This window comes from Equus quagga, chromosome 13 (genome assembly GCF_021613505.1).
Source record: "Equus quagga isolate Etosha38 chromosome 13, UCLA_HA_Equagga_1.0, whole genome shotgun sequence".
NCBI lineage: Eukaryota > Metazoa > Chordata > Mammalia > Perissodactyla > Equidae > Equus > Equus quagga.
This window is the reverse complement of record NC_060279.1, coordinates 106,855,264-106,870,520: the sequence shown is the minus strand read 5'-3', so window position 1 is coordinate 106,870,520 and position 15,257 is coordinate 106,855,264. Positions and strand designations below refer to the sequence as shown.

Below are 15,257 nucleotides of genomic sequence, written 5' to 3'. Positions count from 1 at the left end.
TCTTTCCTATTTATTGCATTTTCTAGAACCTCCAAAACAGTGTTGAATAATGCTAGTGATAGTGGGTATCACCAGCTGGCCCTGATCTTCCGAGTTGTCTCAGTGTTTCACAATTTAGAATATTTGCTATTGGTTTCAATAAACCTTTCTGATATTTAAAGATTCTCCTTCCCTGTTTTATTTAGATTTATATTAAGAATGCCTTTTCCATATCTGTTGATAGCTTCATATGTTTTTCTCTTTTTTGTTGCTTTAATAAACAGTGTTGATTCCAAACCACCTTGCATTCCTAGAATAAACCTGACTTGGTCAAAGCTTATTATTCTTTTGCTACCTTGTTATATTTCCTCTTTTTTTTTTTTGTCTTGGTACAGCATGCTTTACCGTGGTACATTACAAGGTAGGGCTTCCTAAGCCCCTCCCTTCTTCAGGGGCTCTGGGATGGAAACTGTATTGAGGCCCAGAGTCTCAGTATGTTGGGGGCTCAAGTGGGGGCACGAACTCCCCAGCTGAGAACCTCTCTTCCTCTGGTGCTCTCACTGAGGCTGGTGGTCCAGGGCTCTCACTCTTGGAGGCCATGTGGACCATTAAGGGCTACCACCCCGTTGCTATAGTCAAATTCACTGTCATACCAGGAAAGGACCTTCACCGAGTGGTTGTTGAGGGCAGTGCCAGCCCCAGGACCGAAGGTGGAAGAGTGGGTGTCACTGTTAAAGTCACAGGAGATAACCTGTCCTCAGCATAGCCCAGGATGCCCTTTAGGAGGCCTTCTGATGCCCACTTCACCACCTTCTTGATGTCATCATATTTTACAGCTTTTTCTAGATGGCAGGTCAGATCCATGACCAACTCATCAGGGCTGGGGACACAGAAGGCCATGCCAGGAAGCTTTCCATTCAGCTCAGGGATGACCTTGCCCACAGCCTTGGCAGCACCAGTAGAAGCAGGGATGATGTTGTGGGCAGCCCCTCAGGCATCACGCCACAGCTTCCCAGAGGGACTGTTCATGGCCTTCTGTGTGGCAGTGATGGCACAGACTGTGGCCATGTGTCCCTCCACGATGCCAAAGTTGTCAAGGATGACGGGGGGGGGGGGGGGGGGGGGGGACGGGCAGGGGGTGTAAGTAGTTGGTGGTGCAGGAGGCATTGCTGACAATCTTGAAGGAGTTATACTTCCCACGGTTCATGCTCATCACAAACATGGAGGCATCAGCAGACGGTGCAGAGACGAAGACCGTTTTGGCTCTACCTTACAAGAGAGCTCCAGCCTTCTCCAAGGTAGTGAAGACATCAGTGGACTCCACAGCAGATTCAGCACCAACATCACCTGATTGATGTTGGCAGGATCTTGCTCCTGGAAGATGGAGATGGACTTTCCATTGATGACAAGCTTCCCATTCCCAGCCTTGACTGTGCTATTGGACTTGCCATGGGTGAACTTACACTGGAACATATAGATCATGTAGGTCAGTGAAGGGGTCATTGACGGCAACAGTGTCTACGCTGCCAGAGTTACAAGCAGCCCTGGTTCCCAGGCTCCCAGTGCAGCCAGACCCACTCACTCAGACCGTCACCATCACGCGTCGGGGCGATGCAGCTGTCTGTCAAGCAGGGAGAAGCAGAGCCTAGATTTCTTTTACTAGTATTTGATTTAGAAATTTTTTATTTATTAAGTAAATGAGATTGATTTAGTACTTGATTTTTTGTATATCTAATCTCAGGTTTTAATAGTAAGTTTATGCTGAGGCCATAAAATGAATTGCAGACCTTCCATCTCCCACCTCAGCCTACAATCCCATGACGCAGAATTTTGCTAACCCAAAGCACGCTTCAGGAACCACCAGCATGGACGTCACGTGGGTGTCAAGCTCATTTCCTGGAACTTGTGAGAAATGCAGAATCTCAAGCCCTAACTCAGACCTATGGAATCAGAACCAGAGCGTCAGAGTTATCTTTTCTTTCAAGTGTGACATAGAACTCAGATATGAAGCCAAACCAGGCATGGTAACTCTTTCCACTTAATTTAATCAATGCTAATTGGTGTATTTAAGGTTTCTACTTCTTGGGTGAATTTTGGTATTTTATATTTTGTTTAAAAATTATCTGTGTCCCTTGATCTTTACAACTTTGCTGTCATAGAGTTGCATTCTTTTATTATTATTTTAATCTCTTCCACCAAGTGACGATGACTGACTCTTTCCTCATTTTACGTATTTCTGCTTTGTCTCATTTTTCTCTTTATCAAGCTTACAAAAGCTTTATCTATCTTCTTGGTCTTTTCAAAGAATCAGCTTTTAGACTCAATTAGTAATAAGCCTTCAAAATTCAATGAGAGGAAGAAACCTACGTGAACCATTACTGCATCCGGATGAATTCAGCTTTGCTCTCCATTAGCATCAAAACCATGCACACAGGCAAATCCGAACTTCAGGGACCAAAGCATCGTGAGAATGCAGAATCAATACCAATCTTCAATTGATGAATCACAGTCCGAATAGGGTCATACCTTCGCCTAAACTGCCTTTCTGCACACCTAACCATATTCTAAATGTCATCTATGGCCTCACTGGTACACCTCTCTAAATAATGCTTCGAGCATTTGTATCTTGCTTTACTGTTTATATGCCTTTCACACCTTTTATCTCATTTGAGATTTATCTTTAAAAGGGTCTAATAGATAATCCTTGACTAAGGGGAATATAGTGCCTAACCTGATTTTCACGGACCGAGATCAGCTCAGAATGCTCTGTCCCCACAAATGGCCACAGGGGAGAGTGCGTCTTGTGGGGAAAGCTAAAAAGCAAGTGTCCCCTCAGATAAAGGAAGAGTCATGAGATGGAATTTTAGCCACGGACCGATAAAGAAAAGGCACACTTCGGATACTCATCCTAGACCGCACAGTTAGGCGAAATGCATTAGCTTTTTTCCCTTTCAATTAAGGAGTCAAGGTTTTGTTGGCTCGTTAAAAAATGTGCGAAAAATTTATTATTTATGCACTCTCATTTCTTACCTTTGCAAATATTCTAATCAGATAAGGGTTTCCAAAGCCAGATGACTGTAAACTTTTGCACTCAAATTGGCCCAAGTTTAGAATAATAGTTGAAAAAATATAAAATGTAGTTTACTGAATTTGGGATTTTCAGTTCACTGATAGACCAAGTCTCATGTTGATCATTTTGGAGGAGTTATTGCAAAGATACTGCTGAAGCCCTTCACAAAATTAATTTTAATTTTGTGCTGTCGACCAGAGACTTCCGATCTATAATAATCTTTTCGTAAGCATTCACATGAGCAAGCCCTTGAACAGTCTTTCTCTGGCGGTCTACCTAAGTCTCCTTCAGGTATCCAGAGTAGAAAGCACCTTATCTTCACATTCCTGGGAGTATTATGCTTAAGACATTTTTAACCTCCAATAAGTAGTGCTGAGCATTAAAAAAGAGGAAATAATCCCCAATCCTTCCTACCTCGGAGAAGAACTGACCAGTTCACTGCTTGATAATATTTTTCCCCTTTAAGCAAAATGTTCCCTTCCCACCTCCCAGGATGGAAAGTGAATAAAAGAGAGATGAGATTACAGAAGTCATGAAATGAGGGCCATTGCACTTAAGTGTTGGAAATAAAATACTAAAGGACAGACCTTTTGACATTGAAATCTTACGCAGGCAGAAAAATGTTCATTATGAAGCAAATGGAAATAAAGTAAAATTATCCTAGATTTTTAAGATTTTGAATTATTTATTCTTTTCAATTTTTTCTTCTGTGGCTAAAGGCTGAATTTAAATCCAAAATATCCTGTAACATAGTTCTTTTCTCCTCTAAGCTGAAGTCCCAGAAAGATATGCAGACATTACATGATTGTTCTATTTTTTTTTTAATGTTAGAGCCGATATTTATAAAGTACTCCCTGGAAATTTTTCCTTTCAAATATCGCCACTCAGAAATTCCTTTTTTTTTCCCATTCAGCATTCGACTCCCTGGCTGAGTACTTGCCACGGGCACAGCCCCCTCGGCCTGGTGGTGGGCAGACAAACCAGGAGTGGACTTCACAACAGAGGAGGATAAAAATATCTAAATGGCTACGGCTGGCTGTTCGGGGGAGACTTGCTGGAAAAGCGGATGTGACTTGGGTGCAGGTGCCACACCTAAGCAGTCTTGAAGGGCAGGCAGAGGACAATCCAGCTAAGACAAGCAAAAGGAGAGCGAAGCAGGCGAGGCGAGTGTGGGAAGAGACCGAGAGAGAACAAGGAGAACGCAGGGAGCAGGCAGCAAGTTCCGTGGTTCTGGAGCAAAGGGTTTACTGACGGGATGCAGACAAGGAGGACCTTGTTAGGAGGTTCCACATCAAGAAGTTTTGAAGGCAGCCCTGACCAACGTTAATGCACTAATTCCTAAAGAAACCCTGGGAGGGTATGATTTTTCAAATGAGGAAGAGATTGATTCATGTCAGGTCACATATCTAGGACACAGCAGCGCCAGGACTGGAACCCAGGAACGAAGCTCATACTCTTAAGCTCTACACTACTTAGCAATTATGTGGAGGGTTTTAAGGGGACAGGATTGGAGGAAAGCAGACAGACCTGTATGGAATCTTGCTGCAGTAGACCAGGCAAGAACTGACGAGCCCCCAATTAAAGACAGGTTGGCGATCAGGATTATAGGCTCTGGACTCAGACTCTCTGGATTAAAATAAAATTTTGGCTCCACCAACCTACCAGCTATATGACTGTAGGCAAAGGACTTCTATGTGCCTCAGTTTCTCTATCTATAAACCAGCAATAGCAATATTACCTATCTGACTGGATTTTTTGAGGATTAAATGAGATCATATACACAAAGTACACTTGGCCTCGTGGCCAGGAGTCAGTGCTCAAAGTTTGCCATTACTGGAGTGCTACAGCTTGCAGAGACAGTAATGGACCTGTTTCATTAAGGAGGTCCAATGAGCGGGGTTTTGAGATTGACTTGAGCCCAGGGGGAGGGAGTAATGAGAAAGGAGGCAGCAAAGACTAGAGGTTTTTACCTGCCAAGCAGGTTAGCAGGTAGATGGGAAGGCTACTAACAGCAATGAAGAAGATGGCTCATGGAAAACAGAGACGACTTCCTTTTGCACATGTTGAGTTTAAGGTGTTAATGCAACATCCACACAGATGCCCAGGCAGCAGGTAGATGTGACTATGAAGCTCAGGGAAGTGATCTAGGGAAGCAATGAGCAATAATGAAAGTGTGTTAGAACAGTGGGCCAACGATATCATTCTGAGATATATGAACATGTATGTGGGTTAATATATAAACAGCAATGATATTCAAATGACATGAAAATTCAGAAAATGACAGTTTCAGCACTGTGGGAATTAAGAATGACCTGATATCCAGATAAATAGCATGTTCCCATTGTTCAGAAAAATTAGGGTACCGATAGCACATTTTGATCCCAAGCCATAAATATCAAGTAAGGAAAAATGCCCTCCCTCTACACCCTCAGATTGAGTCATAGATTTTATGAAGGTATGCTCAGAAAAACCAAACTAAATTTGATGTTACTTCTAACAGACATTGCAAATTTTTTTTTTAAATGATTGGCACCTGTGCTAACATCTGTTGCCAATCTTTTTTCTTCTTCTTCTTCTTGTTCTCCCCAAAGCCCCTGGTACATAGTTGTATATTCTAGTCGAGTGCCTCTGGTTGTGCTATATGGGACACCGCCTCAAAATGACCCGGTGAGCGGTGCCCATGTCCACACCCAGGATCCAAACCGGCAAAACCCTGGGCCACTGAAGTGGAGCGCACAAACTTAACCACTTGGCCACAGGGCCGGCCCCTGCAAAATTTTTTTAAAAAGCCATTTTCTATAACCACTCTTTTAAAGCATGATGACAAGTCATGGATCTCAAGATTGTCCCAATCTTTATTCCCAGTAAAATGTACATGTTAATGATCTGATGTCAAGATGTCAACGGGTCATATTTCTTCTATTTTTGTTAAGTCATTTCCCCCTAATATCTAAGATCTTGTTTCAGTAAAATCATCAAAAAGCTAACATAGCCCTGCTCTATCCATTTAGCAAAGTAGCATGTAGCAATTTTACTCGTCCTGTCACTTATGGAACAAAAAACTAAATGGGGTACAATTTAAAAATAAATGGGGTACTAGGATTTATCAGTTTAACATCATCAGTCAAAATGGCATGAAAGACATAAGCAGCCCACCAAATACAGCAATTCCAGCACAGAACGCCCAATACTTCCAGGGACGTGCAACCTGCCTGAGTCTGCCATTGCCATGTAGCCTCTAAGACGGCCGTGTTTTGGCATTTCAAATATAAAACTATGAACTATTTTGAGGTATCACTTCAGCGTACAGGAAGTGGTGCTATTGACACTTGACAAGCACTTCTTAGGGTGTGGACCTGTGCCCCCCTCACAACTGAACATTTTTCATTCCTGCTCCCCTCAACACCAGCAGCACCCTCCAATCATCGTGAGGATGAAACAATGCCCACAAACACCCCGAGAGGAGCCGGGCTGCCCTATTGGGAAAGGTTGGTTCAGCTGATTAAAATACCACCACTCCTGAGCTTGGATCTCTTTATTATAATACCAAAAACTGGAAACACAACAAACTTATCAAAGAAAACTCATTCCCATTACTGGGGTGGGGTTGAGGGCTCAGAGAATCCTAACATTGGAAGGACTCTGAGAAATCATCTAGTCCGACAGTCCCGATTTTAAGGATGGGAAAACAGACGTCCAGGGGAGGTTAAGCGACAGGCCCATGGTTCCACAGCTAGGAAACGGCAAAGCCAGAATTAACGCCCTAAATTCTAGTCCAGTACTTCCACCACTACACCACGCCCCCGACTCATGCTACCCTCCATGGATGTGTTAGCAGCTCAGCAACTTCAATTAGGTCCAAAGGAAAAAAAGTACTTTAAAATTTGCATAGGATGACAAAAGAACAGTCAGCTGGATTTGCTGGGTTGTAAGGATTCCTTCAACAATGCTTTGAGGTTTAATAACACCCTCAAATTAAAATTTGCATTTTTACTTATCATCCCATTAAGTTGCTCCAAGCAAGAATTTTATGGATGAAAAATATATACCAGCAAAGTTCCTACATTAGTATATCCTGAAGAAGTGATGAACAGCTCCAGGTGCCATTAAAAAAAAAAGTAGCCACTTACAACTCGACCTCAAAATTTGTCAGCTTATAAGATATGTTGGTAGAGTTTTAAACGATAAGTTGTGGGCAACTAGCACCACAAAAAATTGGCATGAGTAAAAGAAAAGTCTAAGATGATTTTCCCCATGAATATTAGAAAAACAGAATCTTCACAATGATAAACAAAATATCCAAAAATATACACCAACTTCTCTTGGGGTGACAGGGACTTCATGTGAGATGCTCCAAATGTTGACACCAAATACTGTGCACCTATAATGCTTATATGTAGTATTTCATGACTTTGAAGTTCAACAACACCAACTTTTCCTTGTTAATCTACATATGCTCAAAAGATCAGAAAGCGCTCCATTTAAAATAGAGAACATACCAAAAAGTAGTAATGCTTGGCACTTTTGGTCGCATATTTACACTTAAATATTTGCACCTAAATGTCATTATCTAGAGACCTGGAACATAAAGTACTATTGTTATGTGCCCCATTTTTCACATCTGCTAATTTTCTTTCTAGAATGGTAAAAATAAACCAAAGACTAATATCTGCTCATAAGCACAAAACTTCAACATTTTCTTTTTTTGATACATTAACTACCGACTTAAAGACTGGAACCCTTGGGGCCGGCCCAGTGGTGCAGCAGTTAAGTGTGCATGTTCCGCTTCTCGGTGGCCCAGGGTTCACCGGTTCAGATCCGATGTGTGGACATGGCACCACTTGGCATGCCATGCTGTGGCAGGCGCCCCACATATAAAGTAGAGGAAGATGGGCATGGATGTTAGCTCAGGGCCACTCTTCCTCAGCAAAAAGAGGAGGACTGGCAGTAGTTAGTTCACGGCTAATCTTCCTCAAATAAAATAAAAAAGACCAGAACCCTCAATGGCCAGTTCCCTTTGGAAGACCCAACCACTTAATCTAGTTGGCTATTTTACAAACGCACGTGTGATCACAAGGTGGCCCCAGTGGAGTACATTGCTGATCCACGTCCAAGCAGTAAAACAAGACAAACCTATCAAAGTAGCCACAATTCTCCAGAGGGCAAAGCCCACTCCCAGTTCCCAGGGAGCCTGTCGGGTCTTGGTCTCACTTCACCCGTGTGACTAGAGACAGGAGGCAGGAGGCAGAAAGCGAGTGTGAATCCTGCCGTCTCCCTGTGCCCACCCTCACTCCACAGTGAACAGTAGTGAGTGACTGCAAACCCAACTGGAAGAAACACCTCAAAGCGTAATCATTACAGAACTGGGACCAGCGGGATCATTTTCAGACAGCCTCCAGACTCAGATGCATCACTCTGTCTGCCTCTTGGTAAGGCAGATGCATTAGGGACACAAATCCCCACCCCAGATGAAGGAAAGGGCACTCCCATTTTGGAAACTTCTCAGATATCCCACCACTGCCTCTCAAAAGTAAAGAATTCTAACTACTAACTTCCCCCATGGGCGATGAATAGAACTTCCTGATCTGTCCCAGGGCAATCGGCCAGCTAGAGCTTGGGCTACCCTGCAAGCTGCTAACCCCTCACTCAGGAGGCTTTCCCAGAGACAAGTCAACACCGTCAGACAAATGACACAAGGGGTGGGGGGTATGTGGGGGGGGGGGGGGGGCACGCAGACACAGAGCCAGGACTCACGTGCGAAATAAGGGAAACCTGGATACTACCGTTTCTGACAATGCCACAAACATCTCCCAGGACCTGGAGATGCCCAGCTAATTCTACCTCATCCTAACCACGAGCTCTGTAGAATCCGTGTCCCCGACATAAAGAAGGTAAATAAACGAGAAATTACAGGTTCCACAAATACCTTGTACACCAATCTGTAACTTTTAATTAGAATTAACTAACAAAGACACTGCATCTTTCAAGTCTCTGAGCATAACAGTGTTTAACAGTGGTTTTATTAGGTGAATGATTGAAAGTATTCAACATGAAATTCAATTTACTTCACATTAATGTTTGCAAATACATTATTAGCAATTCTTAACTACTTCAAATCAAGCAAGTTGAAGTGCAGAAGGCTTGCTCTCGAATAACTCTTCTGAGGTGCTATGAAGACTGAGAGAAGCCTATGACTTGAGTCCAGGTCTCTAACCAACAATCACCAAATCATCACCGGTGAACTCATATGAGGGAACTTCAAGGTTGAGAGGCGCAGGCCCCTTCCTGATCCTGCCAGACGCATCATAGTGTGACCCATGGCAAGGGCAGTAATAACCACCAAAATCTCCTGCATTTGCAATGGGTACACAGCCAAGATGAGTGCAAACACCTATCAGGATAACCCACTCTGGCTTCTTTACTCGTTCTAAATCATGCTGTGGGTCCCTCAACTGGGACATTTCCACTGCTGCTTCCTGGTCGATCTCCTTCTTGGTTCTATGGCGCACAAACAGGGGTTTGCCTCTCCACTTGAAAGCCATGTTCTTGCCTTCCGGAATATCAGATAACTTGATTTCGATTTTCGACATGGCCAACACATCCGCAGAAGCACTCATGCTGGAAACAAACTGGGAGACGACATTTTTGGCGGCATATGCAACACCCACAGTAGTTGTCGCTGTTACCAGGTAGGAGAAGCCCTTTCTAGCCTCGCTGCTCGCCTTCGAAGACTTGGTACTGTCTAACACTTCCGGGCGCCGATAGTCAGAGAAGTCAGGCACTCTGATGTCTGTATGGGAATAACGAACAGAAGCAGGGACTGCAAGATAAACAAAGGTTAAAAAACACAATTAGATGAACACCCTGAGGGGTGTGTATACATCAGGAAACACAGCTTTACGCATTCAAAGCAAAAACTCAAACTATAAAAATGTGAAATATGGCACTCAGGGGTCTCGGAAATAGTCAAGTTGGCAGCGCCAGCATACAAAATACTAAAAACGGAGTCAACCACACCTATCATACTGGTATGAAATCATAAGACAATATTGTAGACTGAGTTCCTCCTGACTGAACACTATTGATTCAGGATTCACAACCATTCAGTTGCATCAAACTTAAATACCACTGCGAACAGCAATATTTTAAAGTTCCCAAAAATCGACCCTGCCAAGACACACTACACAATCATGCTTATACCTCCCATATTCTCCGGGTTAGAAGAGACCCTAAAACTCATCTAGCCCACCTGATAAGCTGATGACTGATCATTTATTAAAGCAAATGCCGAAGGTTATATTCCTATCTACCTGCTCTCTGAAAGAACGGCTAAAAATCCATACAAGACTAACTACAGAATAAATAACATTCTGTGAACTGTTAGCGTAACTTTAGCTGCAGAAAAATTAAAGATTTCTATTTCAGACTGAGGTATAAATCAGTACTACTTTAACTAATGGGCAGAAAAGGACATCCGCATCAGAATAGGCACCTACCAAGATCAAACGAAATTTCCAAAAGAACCAATTACTTCAATTTAGTACAGGAACAAAAAAGAGAAAAAATTTCATGACTCCCCTTCCTCAGTGAAGGGCAATAGCTTCTAGAGGAGCAGGGGCATCCTTATCTTTCTTTTTCACTGCTGTGGGTCTCTCAGCTGGGCCAGTACTACTGCAGGCCATAACAGGCCAGATGTTTGTGGCAAACGTTAAACAATCATTGTTTATCTGGTACTTTGGATGCAAGTAGTCCATTTTTTTAAAAAAACAGATATGTCCTTCTGTCCTATTCCATTTTTAAATGTCTGACAAAAAATCAGCTTACTGGTATCACTTTTAAGTATATTTCAGGAAGCAAATCTCTGCAAATTGTATTCTCATTTTAGGAAATTTGCCACAAGGTTTCCTTTTTAGAAAAAGGGACATTAAAAATTCCTCACTTTTAGAAAACGTGTTGTTTCCAAAAAAAAACTACTTATAAAATGCATTTTCATCTAAGCTGCGATTCTAACTTGGTCTCCCAGGCCGTCTCATCCTGGCTGACTTCTGTGAGCGGCCACCATTACAATAAAGAACACATCAACTACTTCCCATCGTTCTCAAAGTCATACCTTTATGAAGCCAGAAGGGTTCATAAACGATGGTCAAACCTATCAAAACCACTCCAAGTACTTTTCTAACTAACCCAAAACTTTTTGGAGGAAACCAGAACAGAGGCCGTGACTATCTGAGATTCACAAGTACGGCAAAGTGACATTACATTACGGACTACCCTGCCTCTACCTAATGCTGATGTGTCAGTGGGGACTGGGGCTTGGGATCAAGGATGACTTCTTTTCCCTTAGCATTGTCTGGGATTATACAGGAAAGATCTGTATCATACCTGAAAGATGAAGGAACCAAAGTTCATATTTCTACACGAAACACGGTATCTACAACCCTCAGCCATACAACAGCACACAAGGAAATGTACAGCAACACTAAATAGAAGACCTCTGACATTTCGTCCAGAAATTAGGTGGCAAAAGAAATCCAGTTGTCTACACCCATTCTATCTAGCAGGTTACACTTTATATTGAGCTACATCACCACCACCACTTTGGAAAATTAAACTGCATTTTCCAGTTTATTTTTCCAAATAATGCAAAAAACATCCAATAATTTACATGAACTGTATTAGGTGTGACTTTCAGCAACAAAGATGCCAGCTAGATTCAGTTCTGAACTAAAGCAAAATCAGATACTTAGAGAAATACCATCTAGAAATAGAGACAATTTAAGGCAATATAACAAAACAGGTTTTTGTTCGTTTTGCTTTGTTTTACAGCGAGCTCTGATGTACTCTGGAAACCCTCCTCCCCAACTGAGCGATCTGATCCAACCCCTTTCTATCCCACACCCTCTGCTACCCAGCTTTCCACAAACCACCCAGACAGATTTTGAAGTGAACTTAAGCTACAAGCAGAAGGCATTACAGAAAAGAGGTTTGCCTTATGGTTCCAGATTATTTACCAGTTCTTGGAAAAACCAGGTAAGGTTCCAATTTTTAGAAGAAACTCTTTAGGCACTTGAAAAATTCCAAAGATGGTTTTCACTTTGCCATCGACATTTTCTCCTCCCTTACTGTTTCTCACCTCCAGGTCTGAAAAATAGGCCTGCAGTGGGCCAGGGCACTGTTCCGCCCTGAACAGTCTCTCCAAAACCCACTGCTGCCCTCTAACAAAAAAATCACCACTTCATTCATTCGCAAATATTTTGCACCACTGTATGCAAAATCCGAGATTGTGGGAGACAGAAAACTAAAGGAAATAGTCTGTGCACCCTACAGCTCAAATTCAGAGGAAATCACCAGTAAATGCAATAGAAATGGAAAATGTTATGTGCTATAAAACAAAGGAATCAGCAAAAACAAAATTTTATTGACCTGATCCTGAACTGAGATTGAAAAGATGGGTAATACCTGGAAACGTGGAAACCTGAGGAGGATCATTTAAAGAGAACTGGGTGAATGAAGACAGAATAAGAGGGGGGCAGCTGGTCAGTATGCAGGGCAAGGGTCACCACTCAACTGCCCACGGGGCCAGGCAGGTGAACAGGGAATCAAGCAGGCCTGCGAGGAACAGGAAGAGCACTTGCTCCAGCTCAGGGCAGCCGATGCACGGGACACGAGCCTTGTCCACGGAGAAACTAGAGTCCAGTGTCACCGGTTTCCCGCATTTCAAGAGGCCACAAATCTTCCCAGTTTCGAAAACCACGCAGCTCGTGCAGACAACAAGCACAGCGGCCCGCAGGGTCTCCAACACCAGGCATGAGAAGAGAAGCGGAAGGCAAGGCACAGGAGAGAAAGGGGATCCGCCGACAGAGGCGGGAAACACTCCCGGCGGGAGCCCGCGGCGCGCGTCCCCACGCCCGGCGTCTCACCTCCCAGCACCGTCCACCGCCGCCCCCGCTCTCCCTGAGGACGACGCTGACTCGGGCCCCCGCTGCCCCCGGGCCTGGAAGCCCTGCCCTGCCCTTCGCTACACTGAGCCCGGGCTTGTGCCGCGGCGGTGGGTGGGTGGGTGGTGAAGAGCGCTAGAGGGATCGGTGGTGCCGATCCGGGCAAGCTCCCGAACGTGAACAGCAGCTCCTCTTTTCCGAGTATCCGTCAAGCGCCCCAACGTGTGCCAACGGCGTTAGGCAGAACTCCGCCACCTGAGCCCCGCGGCGGAAGCCCGAGACTGGGCGGCCGTTAGCGCACCGCCCCGGGGGGGACGCCGAGGACAGGGCCCCAGCCCGCCGGGCCGCGCGGCGGGGACGCCCGCAGAGGCTGCCAACGCCGGGCCAGGACGCGTAGGCCCGGGAGGACAGAGGCCCAAGGTCGGCCCGCCCCGCACGGCGCGCCGCCTCCCCGTCCCCGAGACCGCGGACCCCGGGACTCCCAGGCTGGCGGAGCGAGCGGTACAGGCCGCAGCCCGCGGCCGCCCAGCCGGCTCACCGTTGAGGCCCACGGAGGCGACCAGAGGCCGGCCCGCCGCCTGGCCGCTCAGCGACTCGCGGCACCGGAAGGGCCGCTTCACGTCCAGCACCGGCGGCTCCGGGGCCGGGGTCACCGCGGCCTGCACCAGGGGCCGCAGCGCGCCCGCCACCCCGCGCGACGTGGCCGACAGCACCGGCGCGAACGGGCCCGAGCGGGCGGCGACCGACAACATGGCGACAGCAGCTGAGAAGCCGGGCCGGTCACACGGACGACCTTCCGCCCGCCGCGCAGGCGCCAGAGGCGCAGGCGTCGCAGGCCCCGTGACGTCAGAGCGCCGGCTGAGCAGCGCCCGGCGGGGCGGGGCCCACTTGGGGCGGTGTGCGTCGGAGGCGGGGCCAGGAGCCCACGCTGAGGCCGGATCTGGGCTGGGCGGGGCGGGGCGGCTGCCGCTCCACCTGTCAGCCTGGGGTGGCTCCTGGCGTTCGCGGGCGTCTGCCCCGCGGGAACCTCCCGTGGGCCGACTTTGCGTCCCTTAGAGCAAAAACTTCATCAGTGGGGGCCTAGGGGCAAGAATAAATTATCATAAAGATTAACTAGGGATAATAGTAGTTAACATATGTGCATATATATTGTGTATTATACCATGTATATATCGGGATATATATATGTATGGTAGACTGTATGTAAAACCCAAAACAGAGACCAGCACATAGTAACCTTTATGTGTTTACTGTAATGATTATTATTATCTAACAAAAAATAAATTTTAAAAAGACCAGGGACTTGTATGCAAAGCTTAATAATAGTAATGAAAATGACATGGTTTATGTTTATCGGCGTTTACTATGTAGTAGATTTTGTGCTTTACCTTCATTCTTTCATTTGTAGTCAAGGTCCCTACGAAGTAACAGCTATTTTACCAAAGAGGAAACCAGCGTTTAGAGGGATTACGTGCCCAGGACAGGATAGCCAGCAGGTGGGGAAGTATAGTGGTCTGCCTTCCCGGGCCGTGCTCTGGACCACTGCCTTAGTTTCCCTAGGTGAGATTTTAGGGGACGCAAGAGTCGGTCCTTAGATCACTTTATCGCATGGTGAGAAAGTTACTCCCTTTTTACTTCTCTTTCAATCCCTGTGATTACACCAGTGAGAAAGCCCCAGTTGGGTACTAACACGTTTTCAATTCCTCTCCAACACTTGTTCACCTCCCCTTTAACAGAACAGGCCTTAAGTCTATTGAAAGCCCTTAGCAGGTAGTTGAATCTGAAGAGGATTTAATCATATTGTTTACTTTCATGGTATTTGTTTCTATCCATACAAATTTTCCAATGACTATGGTAAAATAAAGTATTATTTATTTAGGTCAAAAATGAGTTAATTTAAATATTAAGTAAATACTAATACGAGCAAGTGCACAGATTTGGTGGAATTGTGATGGTGGTGGGTGTATGAACCAAAGAAGCTTCTCTACTCTGTGCTGTGTGGGCTCTGTGACCGGAGCAAGTTTCCCAAACCCTCTCTGCCTCAGTTTCCTCACATGTACAGGGGGGTGGTGATGATGCCACCTGGGAGGAGTGAATGTACTGATGTGTGTAGAGCGCCTACAAGGGGCCTGGTACACGCTGAGCGCCCGTTGAGGGTTTGCTGGTGGTGTGTTTATCTGGCAGGTCTCCTACCTCCTCTGAGAAGGCTGCCTCTGATTCCTGCTGACTCACTTGTGTTCCTCTCTCTAGGTCCACGGCACCCTGGCCAC

General features: G+C 45.4%; 1 protein-coding gene and 1 pseudogene across 1 annotated transcript; both read right to left on the bottom strand.

The window, feature by feature from the left end:
- Positions 1–406: 406 nt before the first annotated feature.
- LOC124250910 (glyceraldehyde-3-phosphate dehydrogenase-like) lies at positions 407–3,826 on the bottom strand (annotated as a pseudogene).
- Positions 3,827–8,972: 5,146 nt separating this feature from the next.
- LOC124251446 (cytochrome b-c1 complex subunit Rieske, mitochondrial) lies at positions 8,973–13,806 on the bottom strand. The gene is made up of 2 exons (XM_046684261.1): positions 13,526–13,806; positions 8,973–9,869 (listed from the first exon to the last, which is right to left on the bottom strand). The coding sequence occupies exons 1-2, from the start codon at positions 13,737–13,739 to the stop codon at positions 9,259–9,261; spliced, it is 825 nt and encodes a 274-aa protein (XP_046540217.1). The 5' UTR covers positions 13,740–13,806; the 3' UTR covers positions 8,973–9,258.
- Between the last annotated feature and the right edge of the window lie 1,451 nt (positions 13,807–15,257).

Bases quoted from the DNA above. Each gene is read 5' to 3' on its own strand.
- LOC124251446 (XM_046684261.1), bottom strand. From the start codon at position 13,739: ATGTTGTCGGTCGCCGCCCGCTCGGGCCCGTTCGCGCCGGTGCTGTCG. The intron at 9,870-13,525 runs GTGAGCCGGCTG...TTTATCTTGCAG, and splicing joins CGCCTCCGTGGGCCTCAACG to TCCCTGCTTCTGTTCGTTAT.